Here is a 20260-nt window from a genome sequence, read left to right on the forward strand (position 1 = left end):
AGTGGTGGTTTCACCAGGACATTCTGCCCTCGGCCCACAGCAGAAGCCTCTGCACCTCCTTCCCAGCCCTCCCAGAGCAGTGCTGGGGTAATCTCCTCCTCCACAAGGCTCTGGGCATTTGTCATTTTGCCTGTGGAGGGAGTAGCCTCTTCGGAAAGGAATGCCTCTTTCAGGGGTGCTTCTCAGACTTGATAGATCAGCGTCCCCTAGAGATCTTGCCAGAGGGTCTGGGCTGGGCCCTGAGCATCTGCCTTTCTGATAAGGTCCCAGGCCGTGTGGCTCCTGCTAGTCCATTGGCCACACTTTGACTCGCAGACCTTTAATATAGCAGAAACCAGTCACTGAGTTCCACCTTTTCCCGTTGCCCTGAAGACATGATGAAAAGGTAAACAGATGTTTATTGGGTATCTACTATGCACTAGGCTTAGTTCATTCTAGCAGGTAAAACAGGAGGAAATAGCCACGCTCAGTGAAATTTAATAATTACTACATCACACATAGCCCTTGCAAGGAAAAATCAGCAACAAGTTAAGAAAAATGAAAGGGATTGAATTGACTCAATAGGCAATGCTGTGACACAGGGAAGCACGAGGCCTTGGGGGTCCCATGGGCAGGTGCCTCAGCCAGCCTCGGGACGATGGGCTTCCTAAAGGAGGCAATTAATAATGAGGATGGTGATAGCATCAAGAATTATGGTTACTCTCTGTGGAATAACTGTCTGGAGTGTCTGGAGTGTCAGACGCTATGCCACACAGTTTATGTACTTTATTTAATTTTACAATTGTCCTATAACACAGGGGTGTCCAACCTTTTGGCTTCCCTGGCCCACATTGGAAGAAGAAGAATTGTCTTGGGCTACACATAAAATATACAAATACTAATGATACCTGATGAGTGAAAAAAAAAAAAAATGAAAGAAAAGAAAAAGATCCATGCATAAATCTCGTCATGTTTTAAGAAAGTTTACGATTTTGTGTCGGGCCACATTCAAAGCTGTCCTGGGTCGCATGCAGGCCGCCGGTTGGACAACCTTGCCATAACACATTATTTCACAGATTGGAAAACTGAACATCAAAGAGATTAAGCAATTTGCTGAAGCCAACAGAACTGAATCAGTGCATGATTTTATAGTTTATCTTATACTTTTTAGACCAACAAATGTGGGTAATGATTTTGTGCCTCTTTGCCCGATGAGAACTTGCAGCACCAGGTGTCATTTCCATCCAGGTAGATCAGAGTGATCTGGGAGTTTGTTTACAAAGCAGATTCTTGGGCACCACTGTGGACTTATTGAATCTGAACTCTGAAGGTGAGGCCCGGGAATCTGCCTCTCCCAAGCTTCCCTAATGAGGCTGATGGAAACACTACTTTAAGAAGTTAGCTGCTGGGAGCAGTGGCTCACACCTGTAATCCCAACACTTTGGGAGGCCGAGGCAGGTGGATCACGAGGTCAGGAGTTCGAGACCAGCTTGGCCAGCATGGTGAAACCCCATCTCTACTAAAAATACAAAAAATTAGCCAGGCTTGGTGGCGTGCACCTATAATCTCAGCTACTTGGGAGGCTGAAGCAGAATTGCTTGAGCCCGGGAGGCGGAGGTTGCAGTGAGCCAAGATCACACCACTGCACTCCAGCCTGGGCGACAAAGTGAGAGTCCATCTCAAAAAAAAAAAAAAAAAAAAAAAAATTAGCATCTTGAAAAATGGATGCCATGCGGTAGAATCCTGATCTACCCAATTCCCTTTGTCATCCTCACTATAAAAATGTAATCGCCTCACTAAACAGAAATGGGTACTAGATATATATTTCTTGGTTTGTTTAGTAAATTTACAGAGTGCACATAGGGTAAATAAAAGATCAGCAAGAAGGCAGAAGAACCTGAATGCTTTGAATCAACTATGTAGGAAAAGCTAATTGTTTGATGAAGTACTTATTGCTTGACACAAAATTTTGAAGAAAGGCTCTTTATGCAGACTTTTCTAAAACATCCTTAAAGTTTAGACAAGATATAGATAGAAATAGAATAAAAGATTTTATTTCTATAGATAGAAATAAAATAGAAAAATTCACCCACAAGGATATAAGACATCTTATCATTTACAAAAGGCTCAATGACAAATGATTTTTATAAAACTCAATTGGAAGTGCCATTAGACAAATTGGTTTAAGAAGTATCCTTTAATTGCACATTCTAATGTGGACAAGATAATCATTAGGTGAAAAGACTTTAGGCAAATTAGCTTTTAATAAATTGGTTTAGGGAAAATTGCTCTTTTACTTTTTACATGTTGGGGGCATAGAAATAGAATCTGGAAATTATCCCAATGACCCCCCAGAATGGACATTGGTCCAGATGCTGGATGGAACTGATGCATCCTGGCCTTGAGTGCTGCAGTATCCCTGCCTCAGGCAGCACCATACACCAAGCGATTTAGCACCCTGAGCCAGTGATTCTCAGCTCCTTGTATATGCTGAGCATTTGGGAAGAATCTTTTTTTTTTTTGAGATGGAGTCTCACTCTGTCACCCAGACTGGAGTGTAGTGGCACAATCTCGGCTCACTGCAACCTCCACCTCCCGGGTTCAAGCAATTCTCCTGCCTCAGCCTCCCGAGTAGCTGGGATTGCAGGCACGTGCCACCACGCCCAGCTAATTTTTGTATTTTTAGTAGAGACGGGGTCAAAGTGCTGGGATTACGGGCATGTGCCACTGCACCCGGCCAGGAAGCATCTTAAATCCAAATGTCTGGCCCAAAGATTCTGGTTCAGCAGGTCCAAAGCCCAGGAACATGAAGTTGCATCAGGCAACTATTGCAGGTGTTCCAAGGACTCTGCTCTAAGAAATAGTGCCCTTTTGTTCAGAGCAAAGGACAAAAGTAAGAGGCCAAGAGTTATTTTTGACTGTGGCTTTTTACAAATGCAATGCTGGGCCAGGTGGCCAGCACTGGGTGGCCACCCACTTTGGGAGGCCGAGGTGGGTGGATCACCTGAGATCAGGAGTTTGAGACCAGCCTGGCCAACATGGTGAAACCCCATCTCTACTAAAAATACAAAAAAAAAAAATTAGCTAGGCGTCATGGTGGGCACCTGTAGTCCCAGCTACTCAGAGGCTGAGGCAGGAAAATCACTTGAACAACCCGGGAGTGGGAGGTTGCAGTGAGCCGAGGTCACACCATTGCACTCTTGCCTGGGCAACAAGAGCGAAACTCTGTCTCAAAAAAATAAAAAAATAAAAAATAAATAAAAAAAGAAAGAAATATAATGCTGGACCCCAACCTAGAATCCCTGAAAAGACGAATGAGCATCATTGTGATTCTGATGCACCCCCAGTCCTGGGCCTGAGGACCACAGGGCAGTGAGCACGTTCCATCATTGCCCGGCCTCAGAGTCCTGCTGCAGCACATGTAGGAGGAGCCATCCGGGAACTTGCTGGGAAGACAGGGCTGACCCAAATGGAGCCAGCAGTAACCAGCACAAAACAGAGCCAAATTCACTGGTGCTGCTGACCACCAGGGTTGTAGGAGTTCAGGGAGGAAAGGCTGCCAGAGGAAAGCGGGTCTTCATTTGCCACTTGAAGGGCGAATGCAATTTTTATTATCAAGGAACAGGAAGGCATTTCAGGAGGTGAGTACAGCAAAGGCCCTGAAGAGAGAAGGAGCGTGGTTATCGGGAAACCCAGAGGCCAGAGTGGACGAGAGAGATGTAAGTGGGAGTCCAGACAGAGTCATACTTGGACTTGCAGCATGGACTGAGCATGGAGCCATCATGGACCTCACGCATGCCCAGCAGGTGCTGTAGGGAGATAGATATCTGGTACAGAGTGGGGACAGATCAGAGGGCTGGGACTGCATTATCCACACAATAAGAGGAGATGAGTGTCCTAGACTGGTGTAGTGGTCAAGAAGCCAGAGAATACAGAAGTTTGAGTGGGAAAAGGAAGATTAAAAGCTTAGATGGAAGTTCAGAATGACAGATAATATGCAGCTGGTTCCAAATCGTGCCTCTAGTTATGTTATGGGGAATGACTTGGTGTAAAGATGTTGTAAAAATATACAAATAGGCATTGCCACTCTAACAAACACATGAGCTGCCCAGCCGCTCCTCAGTTATCCACAATTTTGGGGAAAGATAGAGACTGCATGGCTAATTCACAGAAAGCAGGTAATTCTACCTGATTTTAGCCCTTTTCTTACTTTCGTTCATTTTTATGAAATCCACTGAGCCAAAAATGATTTTAAATGATTCACTTTTATTCGCTGCCCTTCTTTAATTCATAGCTATGTGCATCACAACGACCAGAAAGGAGATGCAGCAGGAAAGAAGGAGGGGGGTTCCCCAAGGCCCCAGCATGCCTTTCCTGGAACAATAAGAATAACCGTCTCCACTAACTTGGTCCAGCTGGCCTTTTCTTCCTTGCCTGTTTTCATAGAATTGCTGGGGCTCACTTGGCCAATTTTCTAGTGATGAAACCAAGTAGGTTTTGCTATGGAAGCAGTCACAAGAAGTGGTGGAATGTTACAAGAAGCTATTGATTAACAAGATGGGCAGAACTCAATATAATCACTGCTCCTTCCTAGGCAGAGAATTCCACTCTGCCTTCCTGGTTCTTTCTCCTGACCAAGCAAGTGAGCACCTACTTGCCTTAGAGAACCAGTGTCTTCAAATGAAGGACTATGGGTTAAGGGTCCTGGAGCAAAATCCTTAACACCTCAGGACATACTGCATTTGCTAGGTTTGCACTGAAGCTTTTTTTTTTTTTCTTTTTTGAGACAGAGTTTCACTCGCCCAGGCTATAGTGCAATGGTGCAATCTCAGCTCACTGCAAAGTCCACCTGTTGGGTTTAAGTGATTCTCCTGCCTCAGCCTCCCAAGTAGCTGGGATTACAGGCACCTGCCACCACGCCCAGCTAATTTTGTATTTTTAGTAGAGACGGGGTTTCACCATGTTGGTCAGGCTGGTCTTGAACTCCTGACCTCAAGTAATCCACCCGCCTCGGCCTCGCAAAGTGCCAGGATTACAGGCATGGGCCACCGCGCCCGCCTGCACTGAAGCTTCTAAGAGCTATGTAAGTGGACCCTTCAGTAAGAGGAGCTGGACAATGGTGTTGAGTTTTTCCGTGTCTCAGCACTTTGGAACTAGCTAGCCTGCCTGTTAAGTTCCTGAATGTGGTGACATTGCACCATATGCATGAGGGGTCACAATGAACAGGACAAGCCCTCGGGAATGAACATGCGGAAGCCTGTGGTTATGACTGGTTTGCATTCTGGTGTTGGGGAGCAATCTTATCAGGCCCCCTGAAATGATTAGAATTTTCTGTGTCTCAGCGGTAGGATCAGAAGTTTAGTGTCCATATGCCACAACTGCGTGATCCTAAAATTGTAATCCATTTCAGGCTCACATCTCCTTCCTAGAGTATCTATTTCTGGGGAAGGTGTGAATTCATCCCACAGCAGATCATCATAACTTTGGCTCATTCTGTAAACATGATTTGCATCTCTTGTGATGTGAGCTGGGCACTGAACAAGATGCTGAGGTTTGAGGTACAATAATAAATTACACACTGTCACTCTTCTCCGGGAGAGGAGACAGTTATGTAAACAGGAAGTGCAGCATAGTGTCTTCAGAGATCCTGTTTCGTCATCTGTAAACATGAGATAATAATGGCATCTACCTCAGACTTGTTGTAAGGATTAAACCGGTTAGAATACAAAGAGCCCTTAGAACAGTATCTGGCACATAGTAAGCATGATAGAAGTCTTGATTATCATGACTGTCGTCATTCCTGCTATCATCGTTAATACAATTAACACGGACATAATATGCACCCACGTTCCCACTCTCTTTCCACAGAGTGGGAAGAGGGACGTGATGATCAAGGAAGGCTTTTCAGGGGTGATTGTTTGTGAGTTGGATCTTGAAGGGCGACTAGTAATTGACCAATAAGACAAAACAGAGGAGAATATTCTAAACTGAGGGAAAGTGACATGCAAAAGCCTAGGGTTATGGGAACATCAGGTAGTTTAGGAAACTCGGCAGTTCAGGAGTGAGGGTGGATGGTCTGGGTAATGGTGAGAAAAGTGGGCTGGAACTAAACAGGAGGTGGGGAAGCCGTGAGTGCTCCTCTTCAGTTCCTCACTGGGATAGGGAGAGGCATCTGTGGAAGGTGAGGATCCTGGAGGAGGCTGGGGAAGACTGCAGCAGCTCTTGGGAGAATGGCCAAGGCCACCTGGTCAACTTTGTTGAGCATGGAGACCCTGAATCCATGGGCCACCAAATAAGTAGAATCCACAGGAGAAAAGTGATCTGGGCCATAGGAGAGATTCTGCTCCAGCTTTTCAGGTGCCATAGGTAAGGTTATTTCCAACCGGGGGAACCAGAGCAGACTTCATAGAGGTACAATGTGGACATGAAGAGATGAACCAAGCAGCAGCCAGCCCATGGAAGGCCTTGAATGATGCATCAGGAAGGTTTAGTCCATGGATGGGTTTTAAACTGGGGAGCTACGTAATCAGATTTGTGCTCTAGGAATGTCATTTTGGCAGGACTGTAAGTTAGACTGGAGGAAGGCCACGTTCAAGGCAGATAGATCATTAGAGAAAAATCTATGGCCTCCAAGATGGAGAGTCAGAACTGCGTGGTGCTCCCCAACAGGGGGTGCCAGTGGGGCATTGAGACTCCCTACTCCTCCCTGCTGTGCTGTTCCAGACCATGCTTCTCCCAGGCAAGCCTACAACCCACAGGGTTCAACCAGGTTCCCCTCCAGTGCTAGGTGATTTCCAGAAATGTGGGGTACAACAGCAGGCTACATCTCCCCAGAAATGCCATGGGGTCTAGTCTGACCCTGAGCCCCTCAAATATGGAGCATCTCTAGGTAGCTCAATGGCATTGTCATGGAACCCAGCAGTTGGTCCTAGGTAGGTTCCAGCAGCCTGGAATCCCCTGTGGGAGCCTCCTTACTGTTTCAGTAGCCCACACTTGAGTGGGCCCACCAGTCCAGCAGTCACTCTCACTCCTGCCCCACTCGTGCACCCAAGCCAGGATCTGCAAAAACTAATCTTCACAAAGCATCCTCTCAAGGCAGGATGGTCGTCCCTAGGTGACGGAAGAGGGAATTAAGGTTGGCAGCAGTAAAGGCACTTGCAGAGTGACATGCTGTTGGTGGACTTGATCCTAGGGCTGGCTTTAAATCTCATGCCTGTTGGAAAGTTCCAGCTTCGAAAGATCTGTTCACATCATAATGGCAAAATTGTAGACACATATTGTAGACTGGCATATCTTGGTCTGTTTTGTGTTGCTGTAACAATACCTGAGGCCAGGTGATTTATGAAGAAAAGAGGTTTCTTTAGCTCACAGTTCTGCAGACTGGGAAGTATGAGAAACATGGTGCTTCTGGTGAGGGCCTCTGGCTGCTTTCACCTGTGGAGGAAAGTGGAAGGGGAGCTGGTGTGTGCAGAGAGCACATGGCAAGAGAGGAAGCAAAGGAGAGAAACTGAGGAACCCAGACTCTTCGTAACAACCCACTCTCCCTTGAGAACTAATCCGTTCCTGGGAGAGCTAGAACTCGCTCACACCCACCCCTAATCTATTCATGAGGGATCCACACCCGTGACCCAAGTGCCTCCCAGTAGGCCCCACCTGTTAAAGGTTCCACCTCCTGACATCCTTACATTGACAATTAAATTTCACCATGAGTTTTTGCAGGGACAAACTGCATCCAAACCATAGTTTGGCGTATCCTAGCAAAGGTTTCCTTGACAGTCCATGAGTGTCCATGAGCAGAAGAGCTCATCACATGCCTCCTTCCTCCTGCCTCACTATCTGGGCTGCTTCCAAGTCTCTGACATACTGTGCATTAGACACCACTAATGTCTGGGTTCCTGAAGGCCCTTATGGCCAGTGCAAGTGCACTTGGAGTAGGAAACAAGAGTCAATGGATACTTGCTGAGTAGCACTCATCACGCTGTTGTCTCCAATTGACACATTTTACCTAAGAGGCTCAACTCATTGGCCACAGTCTCCAGGTGAGCGCATCTGGTGTTCTGAGTTTCTACTGATGCCCCCAAACTCACATCTGCCTCTCGCCCTCTTTCTGCCACAGATCCTGGCGCCCCTGTGAAATTGCCTTGTCTGCCAGTGAAACTGTCGCCTCCGCTACCTCCAAAGAAAGTCATGATCTGTATGCCCGTGGGGGGGCCAGACCTCTCACTGGTGTCCTACACAGCCCAGAAGAGTGGCCAGCAGGGTGTGGCCCAGCACCACCACACTGTCCTGCCCTCCCAGATCCAGCACCAGCTGCAGTATGGCAGCCACGGCCAGCACCTCCCCTCCACCACCGGCTCCCTCCCCATGCACCCCTCGGGCTGCAGAATGATAGACGAGCTCAACAAAACGCTGGCCATGACCATGCAGAGGCTGGAAAGGTAAAGGTGGGCACCAGGAGGGAGGATGGGAGGAGAGGGGTTGGCTGGGGAGGGGGGCTTAGGGATTTGGACCATAACTTAGGAATGTGAACAAGGGTTCATCCCCACTGGGGGGAAAATGTTTGAAAGTAAAATGAGACAAAAAACTGAAGGGCAAAGCATGGAAGAAAAAAAATGTTGCCAATTGAAAAGCTCTAGAATAACCACATTTATCGGAAAGAAAAACTAACATTCATATATATATATATGTATATGCTTATATATACACACAATCCTCAGTGTCATCAGTAGGTTCGTGAAAATTGCAACTTCAGTAAAATAAAATCTGACAAAACCAACTTAACCATAGACTAATTGATATAAACAAGACTTAAGTTCCTATAGCATATTTCTGGTCACAAAAATATCACCAAACTTCTAAATAAAGACCACAACACTTCTAATATTAAACATTGAAATAAATGTGAGCTGTACATACATTTAAGAAAGGTTAATAAAAACAAAGAAGATGATGACCCAATTATTCCAGTTCCGGGTGGTGGCTAGCCAGAACGTGTCCTAGCAGCCCAAGGCACAAGGCAAGATCTGGCCCTGGTCAGACATCATCCCCTCACAGGGCACACTCACACCCACACCCACACCCACACTCACTCAGACCTAGGACAGTGTAGACACGCCATTTCACCTGACATGTACATCTTAGGGATGTGAGAGGAAACCTGAGTACATGGAGAAAACCCATGCAGTCGTGGGGAGAACGTGCAGACTCCACACAGACAATGGCCCCAGCTGGGAATCAGCTTTTTTTTCTTTTTCTCATCAATGTTATGGCAAAATGACATTGAATGAAATGACCTTATTCAAGAACCTGCTGTATATCCATCTTTGCATCTGTGTGGGTGTACACACATACACGTGTACACACACACACACATGCATGCACACACACATGCACATGCACGCACATATTGTGTCTGTATAAGCATTAATGTTTTGTGGAAAAATGTATACGTAGTCATTAATAGCGTTTATTCCTGGGGTGGTGAAATGGGGAGAAAATACTTTTATATTTCATATTTTTCTATGGTAATTTTTAATTCTGTGTATATTACTTTTATGATACTCAAAAGAATTAAAATATGAAATAAGAAAAGATGAGGGCTGGCAGGTGTTGGAGGGAAACAAGAGGGCTGGGAAGGTGGGAAGATATACCCTGTTCTTGCTGATGGAGGAAGCAGAGTCCCAGGCTCTGATTATGTGCACTTGTGAGGCTAATATTTGGCCACTACCAAGGCAGCTCCCTCTTTCACCAGAATATGCCTCCAGTCGCTCTTCAGGGAGAGCTGCAAAGATGACCCCACAGGCAGGCCTGCAGCCACGACCCTAACTCCTCACCACATAGGGAGATCTCTCAAACTGGTTCTCAATTACTCTTGATTGTGTATACACACATGAGTGTGTGTGTGTACCGCCACCTACCTCACATCCAAGAAGGCACTGGGATTTCCCACTGGGGCTCTGAGGCACATTGCTTGACTGAGTGCCCTGGTGTAACAAGGAGAAAGTGTGATTATGAGGTACAAAGGGTATCTCTGACTGTGAGCTGAATGCTTGTCCCATAGTAGTGGCTGCTGGTCATTGGGTCCTACAGATGGAAAATGGCAGTATGGAGGTCCCATCGAATCACCAGAGAGCCAAAAGCGAGATGCACAGGCGGGAGCTTTGGGTTGTGTTTTCCTGACTCTCGGTGGCTTTCTCTGCTCCTGCCTGTCAGCTGAGTATTCTGCATTTGGGAAAGGAGTGATTCACTGGGAGGTTGCTGTGTCTAGGAATTCTGACTTGATTTCTTGGTGTTAACACCTGCCCTTGCTGCAAAAGGAAAAAAACAAAACTTAATTTGGCCCCTTGCTATCATTGGCAACTATTCTTGTTATTAATTAGAACAATAATAATTTAAAATGTGGCTGGCACGTTTTAATCTATTACACATACACATTGTCATCACTGTCATTGTCATCTTATTTAATCCTCACATCATCTATGGAAACTGAGTAGATGGAGAAACTAAGGGAGGTTCACTAAGTTCCCCAAAGCCACCTTCTCAAAGGGTGGCCCACAAATGGCTTATCTCACATCTGCAACCACGTAAGTGCAGACATTGAGAACAAGTTTTAGATACTCTTACAGCAATATGACAGAATAATTTCATGTCTGTTGAATCTTGTCATTAAAAAGGGCTTCATTATTTTTACATTTGTATTATATTTTACAAAAGCATCAGTTTGTGATGGATTGAAAATGGAAAGAACTAAACAGTAAGAACTGTTTCTTCCCTGTAGATGTTTGGAAAACACTACCCTAGGTAGTAAGTTGAGAGGCTAAGCCTCCAGCCTGGGTCTTCCCTCTCCAAGTCCAGAGATCTTTGTACTAACACATAGCTGCTTCCTAAGGACATGTAGCAGCCAATGTCATTGCTGCCCCCCACCCCATGTCTACATGCACCCACTAAGTTTTCATATCTCTCATGAGCGTCAATCATCAGAAAAGATACTTGGATAGCATGTTAATAGTATATTGCTAAATCTGCTTCCACTTTAAAAAAACACCATATTAAAAGGTTCAATTAAAGATGCTAACTGACAAGTTTTATAATATCTGTGGGTATTTGCGGGATATTTGAGTTTAATTTAGACCAATGGGTAGATCTAGTGGGATAAGGGAATTTTGGTGGGGGCAGGGTATGCAGCATGATCTTGGCAGCAGAGCCAAGGCAGTCTCTATGCTTTGTCCCAACTCAAAGTCATTTCCTCCTTCTTTCTCCCTCACTTCCCACTCGAGGTCAAAGCATAGGGTTGTCCTAACAGACCAACCAGGCTGCAGAGATTAATGCATGCATCAGTTTGACAAGATTGCCACCCCAGAGAAAGAGAGGCCCTCTTCCCAAACAAAGACCATCCCAGAGGCCCTCTTCCCAAACAAAGATTGGAGAGATTTTTCTGAGTGTCTCCAGTCATCTCCAGGAAGAATCTCAAAATAGGCCAAGGTCACAGGCCACACTTTTCAGTGTAGGGAGGGCATCACCAGCTGTCTTGGGTGATTTCCCCCTGATTTTTACTGCCTAAAAACTCTCCCTGTTGCCTGTCAACATGATTTCATTCTTGTTCTAACCAAGTCTTATACAGAAAGAAAGAATCATTTCTCTATCCTCCTGGCAATTTCCAGTGACCCCAAAAAACTCTGCAAGAAGGGAGAGGCATTACCAAACACTCAGGCATCCTGCCTTTAAAGTTCCTTGGACCGACCCCCTGTTTGGGCCATTGCTGCCCCCTGAAATCTCAAAGAATGTCACACCATAGGCCATCGGTCCAGATGGACAGTCTGATCCTGATGAAAAAGTTACAGGTAATATACAAAGTTGAATGGTGAATTAAACAGCATCAATGCCTGACACTGGACCATACGTTTGCACAAGTCATCTCATCAATGAAAGGGGCCTTGAAGACCGTCCAGGCCACCAAGCCCCTGCTCACCGCAGTGTTCCTGACCATTTATCCTCTGGTCTCTGCTCCAACAGGACATTCTCCAGGTCCCAACATAGCCTGCTTCATTGTCAAGAAGGTCTGACTGTTACAAAGTTCCCTCTCTATTAAAAGTTTTACTTACTGAAATTTGTATCTGCCCCTTCCCGATCTTATTTCTAATCTTCCTTTCCTGTAAAAGGCTTTTAAATCTTTGAAGATAGCTACCATTCCCTTCATCTAAGGACTTCTCTAGATCTTATACCATCTTGTTCGTGTTCCCCTGAGATTATACCACATCTGCTCTGATTTATATGGAGAAGTTACTTTTTATTTATATTTTTTATTTTTGAGACAGCATCTCACTCTGGCACCCAGGCTGTAGTGCAGTGGCATGATCATGTCTCTCTGCAGTCTCGACCTTCCAGGCTCAAGCAATTCTCCCACCTCAGCCTCCTGAGTAGCTGGGATCACGGGTGCACGCCACCATGCCCAGTTAATTTTTTTTTTTATTATAGTTTTTGTAGAGATGGGGTTTTGCCATGTTGCCTAGGCTGGCATCGAACTCATGGTCTAAAGTGATCATCCTGCCTCAGCCTCCCAAATTTCTGGCATTACAGGTGTAAGCCATGGCACACACCTGCAGAGAAGTTCTTAGACACTACCTTGCCTAAGCCTGCTTGATGGCACTAAACAATGGCGTGGTTATTCACAGCTTTGGCTCACAAGATTTGGGGGAAGGAGCTAGAGTCCACTTGAAGCAAATTTAAAGGGTCATATTTATTCAAAATCACAGGGTTGCCCTAGGCAGTGGGGGCCGAGCTGGTGGCATCACGCACCCCTACTTCAGGACAAAGTGTGTGGGTTCCAGAATTAACTGCCGGAGTTTGAGTCTTAGACACACCACATATTAGCTGTGTGACCCAAAGCGTATGGCTCAACCTCTTTTTGATTTTCATGCCTTATCTGTAAAATAAAAATAATCATAATGCCAGCAGCCTCATTAGGGTCATTTGTGAGGATCAAATTATTTAATGAATCCAAATCAGTGGGGTTATTGCATGTCACACAGTAAGCAAATGGCATGGAAAATTTGTCTTCAGTGACCCTAGAATGGTTTGGGTAAGTCTGTTTGTTTGGGTAAGTTTCCTCAAATTAGATTATCTTCATTCCCCTCACCCTGGTGAGCCACATCTTTTGGAAGATGGTGTTTTATCATTTCTTTTTTTTTTTTTTTTGCATTTAGATTTCCCCTCAACTTTCCATTCTAATAAATAACACTGCATTTTTTCCCCATTTTTGTACTTAAATCTTTGCTAGCCTTTACTCTTGTTCTTAAGAAACAAGCTTTTCTTAAAGTCATTAAAGAGTTGAATTCATGGTTATTTAGTGACCCTGTTGTGGAACAACTTTTTATTTGTTTATTTTTATTTTTATTTCAATTGTTTTGGGGGAACAGGTGGTTTTTGGTTACATGGATAAGTTCTTTTGTGGTGATTTCTGAGGTTTGGGTGCACCCATCACCCGAGCAGTGTACACTGTACCCAACGTGTAGTCTTTTATCCCTCAGCAGCCTCCCACCCCTCCCCCTGAGTCCCCAAAGTCCATTATATCATTTTTATGCCTTTGTTATCATTTCAAAGATGATGCAGTGTTTTTATTTTTAATATCTGCAGTAAGCTCCGTGATCTAGTTGGCATCGATCCTAGAAGTCAGATGTAAAGTCCTAATCAGGACTCCTTTTCTTTCTGATCTTAATTCGGCTGATCTCTGTGTTCCAGTCTCCTATTAGTAAAATGAAGGTGGAATGTGGATCCATGTGGACCCTGAAGGAATTTTAGGAAGATTCTTAATGGAATGCACTTTAAAGAAGTCTTTCCCTTCTCAATTAAAGGCAACTTCACACTTTCAGTCGCTCATGCCAAAAACCTGGAGTCACCCTTGACCCCTTCCTTTCTCTGGTTCCCCACATCTGACTGTCCACAAATCCTGTCTGGTCCACACTGTACATACACAGGGATAAGATCAACACTTCCACATGCTCCTTCTTCCCCTGCCTGAGCCTCAGTCGGCCTTGCCTGGCTTACTGCAGTTTCTCCCACCTGTTCTTCTGCGTCCACACCTGCTCTGCAGCCCATCCCCACTACAACAGCAAAAGAGACAGGGTTTGAGGAAAGTCAGATTGTGACTGTCTTTGTCTGCAAGGACTGACATTTAAAAAAACACACACACAGAGAATGCGTGACTTAGATGACAGAAATTTATTGTCTTTCAGTTCTGGAGGCTAGAAGTCCGAGATCAAGGTGCCAACAGGGTTGGTTTCTCCTGGGGCCTCTCTTCTTGGCTTGTAGGTGGTGTCTTCTCTCTGTGTCCTCACGTGGTCTTCCCTCTGTGTGTGGCTGTTGCTCATCTCTGCTTATAAGGACACCAGTGATAGTGGATTAGGGCCCACACCACTGACATCATTGTAACTCCCTCACCTCTTTAAAGACCCTACTTCCAAATACAGTCACATTCTGAGGCACTGGGACTTAGGACTTCAACATATGAATTTATCTGGGGACACAGCTCAGCTCTTAACAATGGCTGTGCCCAAAATGCTTCTGTCGCTGTCCAACTCACTAAGAGTAAAAAGCAAAATCCTCCCCATGGCCCAGAAGCCCACACCCACTCCAAGTTCTTTTGCAAGAAAAATCTACTTACTCTTCAAGACATTATTAAAATACCAGGTCCTCTGTGACCCCTTCTCAGATTCTGGTACAGATCTCTGCCCTCTTGCACACACCCCTTTTGCATACTTGCATCAGGTTATGTGTTTCTCTCTATACTCTGTCTTTAATGTGGACAGGAACCATCTTTGTCTCCTCATCTGCTATGGTTTGAGCGTCTCTTCTCCAAAATTCAGGGTTGAAACCTGAGTATTAACGGACTGCCCCTGTGGTCTCCCTCGCTTCATCGGCTCCCCTCTGTGTTGCTCCCTCCTCCCTCACACAGCGGCCTTCCCACCATTCTCGCACATTCTCAGACATTCTCGGACGTGCCGGACACCTCCTGACGGGGCCTTGGCACTGGCTGTTCCCCTGGACGGACTGCCCTTCCCTCAAATATCCTCAGGGCTCCTACACTCACCTGCCTCGGGTCTCTACTCAAATGTCACATCCTCAATGAGGCCCTTCCCGTTCAATATTGCAACCCTCCTCGCAACAAAGCCTGTTCCCCAACTCCTTTTATTCCTATCAAAGCATTTTTCACCATCTAACGTTTTGTGTCATTTGCCTTTCATTCGGTTTGTTGCTCTTCTCACCTAATAGAACATACAGTCCACAAGGGCAGGAAATGTTTTGTTCATGGCTGTATCCAGAGTGCCTACAACAGGGCCTGGCTTATAGGTTTGAGTGAGTGAGTGAGTGAGTGAGTGAGTGAGTGAGTGAGTGAGTGAAAGAATAACTGAATGAATGGAGAGCCTCTCATAGCTGCAGTGATATTCTTTCACTTATTAATCTGCTTCCTATTGATGGATTGAGTTCTCACAAGGCATATGTTATATAAATATTAAGCAGTATTAGTGGTCTTTAACCTTTTATATTTTCTTTATTCTAACAATTTGAACTGTTCCCTCTGTTTGGAATGCACTCTCTTACATCCTGTCCTCTACCACCCAGAGCAGCTTCTTTCACAAAGAAAAATTCTTGTTCTTCAAGACATTAAAATACCAGGTCCTCTGTGATCCCTTCTCAGATTCCCATACAGAGCTCTGCCCTCCTGCACACACCCCTTTTGCATACTTGCAACAGGTTATGTGTTTCTCTGTATATTCTCTCTTTAATGTGGATGGGAACCATCCTCGTCTCCCCATTTGCTATGGTTTGAGTGTCTCTCCTCCAAAATTCAGGAGTTGAAACTTAATGGCCAATGTCTTAGTATTAACAAGTGGGGCCTTGAAAAGGTGATTAGGCCATGAGGGCTCCTCCCTCATGAACGACATTAAGACCCTTGTGAACGGGACTTCACACAGCAGCATAAAGCCCTCTTGGCCTTCCACCATGTGAGGGTGCCGTGTTTCTCCCAGCCGGAGACTGCAGCCCTCACCAGACAGCCAAACCTGCCAGCACTTTGATCTTGGACTTTCCAGCCCCCACAACTGTGAGGAAATACATTTCCGTTCTTCTTAAATTACCCAGTCTTGGGTATTTTATTATAGCAGCACAAATGGGCCACAATCTGCCATAGTACCTGTCATGTAGGAAGTATTCTGAAACTATTTATGGAGTGGGTTTCATTAAAAGTTACTCTAATCTTTGAAATAGAAAAATATCTTACTTTTATGATCAATGTTTTGTTACAAACTGTCTCAATTATAGAAACAGGCTTTTGCATACTTACCTGGCAGTGGAGATACCATGATCACGAAGGTGGTTTTCCCAGGGCGAGGCTTATCCATCGCACTCCGGATATGCTGACCCCTGCGATTTTCCCAAATGTGGGAAACTCGACTGCATAATTTGTGGTAGTGGGGGACTGTGCTTGCGCTTTCCCTTGAAAAAAAAAAAAAGCAAGAAAAGAAACAGGCTTTTGCTGAGGATCCACTCCTGCTTCCCCTGTTGGGCCATTCCTGTTGTGTTGTGTTTGATGTTAGAAACAACGTACAAAGTTCCTCCCTTAAAATTAAATCTAGATCTTTACTTGTCATGCCTGATAATATCAAACTAGAGCTCCAGATACTATAATTTTGATTATGAACTTTAGCCATCATTGAAGTACATCGTCCCTTCTTATTAATTCTCTTGGAGCAAATCCTTCATGAATGATAAAATGGGAGAGGGGTCATCATCCTTAGCTAAGGTAGGGATGCTAAGATCGCTAAGGTGTAGGGAATCGTATTTGATAGTTCAGCTCTATCCAGTGTCCTCAGACTAAACCTGAAAGTTAACTTCCAGAATTTTACGCTGAGACCTGAAAAATAGGAGCAATCATGTAAGGAGGAGAAAGGCAATGCGGGTACATTCTAGACGGATTAGAGGAAGGAGTGTGTTGGTAGACCAGGTGAGTTCACATGGGAAGAATAATTGAAATCTCTGAGTTTGATCTAAAAAGGCGAAATATGAATGAGTTTTTGTTACTAGTATCATTGATGCATGCTATCAACTGATGCAAAATATCAATAGATATTTTTAATGATGCCTTCTTTACACCCAGTGAGTTTTAGTTTAGGAAAATTTTAAGTACCATACATTTAGTTCTGATGGAAATTGCCACCTATGGGCCTTAAAAATGAAAAAATAAATACGTTTCTAATAAATTCATTCTTTATCTACCTCTTCCTGTCCCAAAGTCCCTGAGCAGCTAAATGAAGAAAGCGCTGACATTTGCCAGGAAAAAATTTCAGGCAATTACTGACTTGTAAACCTTGAATGAAAACAGGCCCTGCAAAAAGAAAAGATGGTACCTGTGTTTGCTTAGCAAATGGAAGATCCACCAATTCTTTGCTGAGTACATTTTCTAGACCAGGCTCCGTGCTTGGCACTGGGGATGTAACAGTGAACAAAATACAGAAGATAACCCTCAGTGCAGCTTAGAACCTGCTGGGAGTATAGACTGGACAGATCAGTACCCATGAGAGTGCAGGGAGGGAGAAGAATGTGCAACAGGAATGTCAACTGGTCTATGAAATTCAGAGTTGTCTTCTCTGAAGAACTGCATTTAAACTAAAAGCTAAAAGAGAGGAATAACCAGATGGAGAGGAGAATGGGAATGAGAGAACGTTTAGGCAGATTAGAGGAAGGGGTGATATACTGTCTCCAGATAGAGAATGAGGTTTTTGATAAGAAAAGGGAGTTGGCATTTGTTTTCCAGGTTTTTAGAAGACATAGCGTAGAGAATGAGATTGATGACGTAACATTGTAATCAGATATAAGGAAGAACCCAAGAGCCAACAGAGAGGACACTGAAGATTTTTTAAGAAAAATCAGGCTAATAGGAGTCCCAAATGGTTTACTCATGTACTTATGTAAAGAAAAACCATACAGGTCAGATCAGCTGCTAAGGACATATCCAACTCTAACTGCAGATTAGATATATTGAAGTAGGTTAACTGTAATGTGAAATTTTGGAGAAGTAGAATGGCTTTACCTCTGCTGGCATAGTCAATGTACATCTGTGTTAACATGGATAAGCCAGTCCAATCTGGATGATCAACTAGATGCAGGAAAGTTCCAGAGTCGTCTTGAACTCTTAGCAACACCCATTGATCACTGCATGCCAAGCATTGTGATAGGCACAGAGTAACAAAGCAATCTTTCCTTTAAAATTATAACATTGATAAGTTTATATGAATAGTTTATTATTTCTTATAATGTCCCCTTTTTACATTTACATATTAGCTAGAGATGAATTTGTCAAGAATATTGAAAAAGGAATCATTTTTACATTGGACAGAAGAAATTGAAATCAGTAGACCCTCAAATCCCTCCAAGCTCTAGAATTCTATTATCCCATGATTATTTTTAGGCCTTTCAAAGAGCACAATACAATTTATAATCCTTGGGTAAATACATTTCATGGTTACAATTACTTTTCTTCATGTTGCCTCAAGGGTCACAGGAAATTCTAAAGAATAATTCTTCCTCCTAAACTAGATGATCCCTAGGGTTTCTTTTAGCCTTAACAGTCTAAATAATTATTGTATTGGCTTATGTCTGTAATGTTTCACCTGCTAATTAGGGTGTTCCCTGACAATACACAGATATGAATCAGTGCCTCAGCAAGAATGAAACTCTGAACACCTAGGTGTTGTTTGCTTGTGAAGTGGTGTTGCTTTGTAGTTCCGTGTTTCTTCATGACATAACAAATGGCCTACATTGTTAAATGAAATATGTTTCCAGGGAAAGATTCTCTTCTTATGGTGATGATCATCTCTTCAAAATCTCACGCAATTCCAGCTAGACATTTGTCCTTGCCCCTTGGAAGCCAGCATGTCAATCTCTTACTTTAGGTCAGTTCTTTGATTTTAAAGCCTATATTTATCATCTTTAATTGCCTACACGTACATGTTGTTTTTCAGATTTAACTGCTATTCCAAGGTACATGATGTGGTTTTAGTGCAAAGTAATGTCATTATGAGCAAGACCCATCTTTCCCTATAAGGTTGGCAAGGAAATTGTCTAAGCAATTTCCTAAGTTGCTTAACTTTAAGGAAGTTAAAATGAAACTGTACAAACCATTAACACCTTTTTAAGGCTTAAGAGGATTTAAAAAAGGAAGTGTATTTTCAAAAGAAAGGGAATCTGCTTTTGATTTTTTTTGCTTCAATAGAAATACTGCCCTTTTCCAATGCACAAATATTGACTCTTTGATCTTCTTGGAAACCGTCGTCCAGAAAGTTTTGCGGATCAAAAATATTAAAACACTAAAGGAAATATTTTAATAAATTAGTGGGTAATATCTATAATGACTAATTTATGATAAATGTTGGTGTTGACATGTACTCCTAGTTAAAACGGCAACTCTCAGCGTTGTTGTCCAGGAAGCACACTGCACCAGCATTGTCTTCTAATTTTGCAGCTGCCTGGGAGGTGGGCACCTAGGTTTCTCCATTTAACTGATGAAGAGCCAAACACCAAGAGACAAGGTTAGCAATGGCCCAGCTGGGACTCGCACCATTCTGCTGACTCTGTGTCCTGCCTTTTTAGTACCCATGCTCAGCCAAGCATGCTAGAACACTCACCAGTGTCTAGGGACAAAGTCAAGTAGAAAAGCCACCACTGGTTTCTCCATCAGAAATAGAGAGTGCTGGGAGGGATGGGCTCTTGGTCAGACTCTGTGTGTCTTATGGTTTTGTTCATCACATCCCAATCCCAGATAATATTTCAGAAATGTGGGTCATTGGTCCCTGAAAGGACAGAGGCTGTGAACAAATTAATTTAAATCCATTACCACTGCTGAAAAAAAAAAAACTCAAAATACATTTTCTATTCAGGAAGGCTCAGTACCCTCGTCTATATATAGAACAGCATAGTTTCCTGCTGACTAAAGTTCAACAAAAAACAAAAGCTTTAATGTTACATGTCTTATCTTAGAAGGCTAATCCTAGGCCATGATAAACCACACAATGTATGCCTGCTTTCTTAAAAAGAAGCTGATTAACTATTTTCTTAGGCTACATTGGTTATTTCTGCTATTTTTCAGCCTCAGGCACTGCAATTTGCAGCATAATTTCTCACACATTTTTGGTCTCCAAGAGGAAAGTGGCTGATTATTCTCTCTCCCCTCTGAAAACTCTCTTCATAACTTGTGCAGACTAAATTACAAAAGCTGTTCCTGTTGAAG

The 20260-nt window shown here is 43.9% G+C and overlaps 1 protein-coding gene and 1 non-coding gene across 9 annotated transcripts in view; both read left to right on the forward strand.

Annotated features, from left to right (window-relative positions):
• The window catches only part of PHACTR1 (phosphatase and actin regulator 1), a 574931-nt gene that overhangs the window by 482912 nt on the left and 71759 nt on the right, over positions 1 to 20260 (forward strand). For all 8 annotated transcript variants that reach the window (XM_024928986.4, XM_034961452.3, XM_034961451.3 and 5 more), the window contains one exon: positions 8096 to 8417. In XM_024928986.4, coding sequence (XP_024784754.2) covers positions 8096 to 8417 — 322 coding nt within the window. The remainder of the gene's footprint in view (positions 1 to 8095; positions 8418 to 20260) is intronic.
• LOC112440299 (U1 spliceosomal RNA) lies at positions 16311 to 16474 on the forward strand. The gene has a single exon (XR_003028465.1). It is a non-coding gene; the product is annotated as a U1 spliceosomal RNA (small nuclear RNA).

This window comes from Pan paniscus, chromosome 5 (assembly GCF_029289425.2).
Source record: "Pan paniscus chromosome 5, NHGRI_mPanPan1-v2.0_pri, whole genome shotgun sequence".
Taxonomy (NCBI): Eukaryota; Metazoa; Chordata; class Mammalia; order Primates; family Hominidae; genus Pan; species Pan paniscus.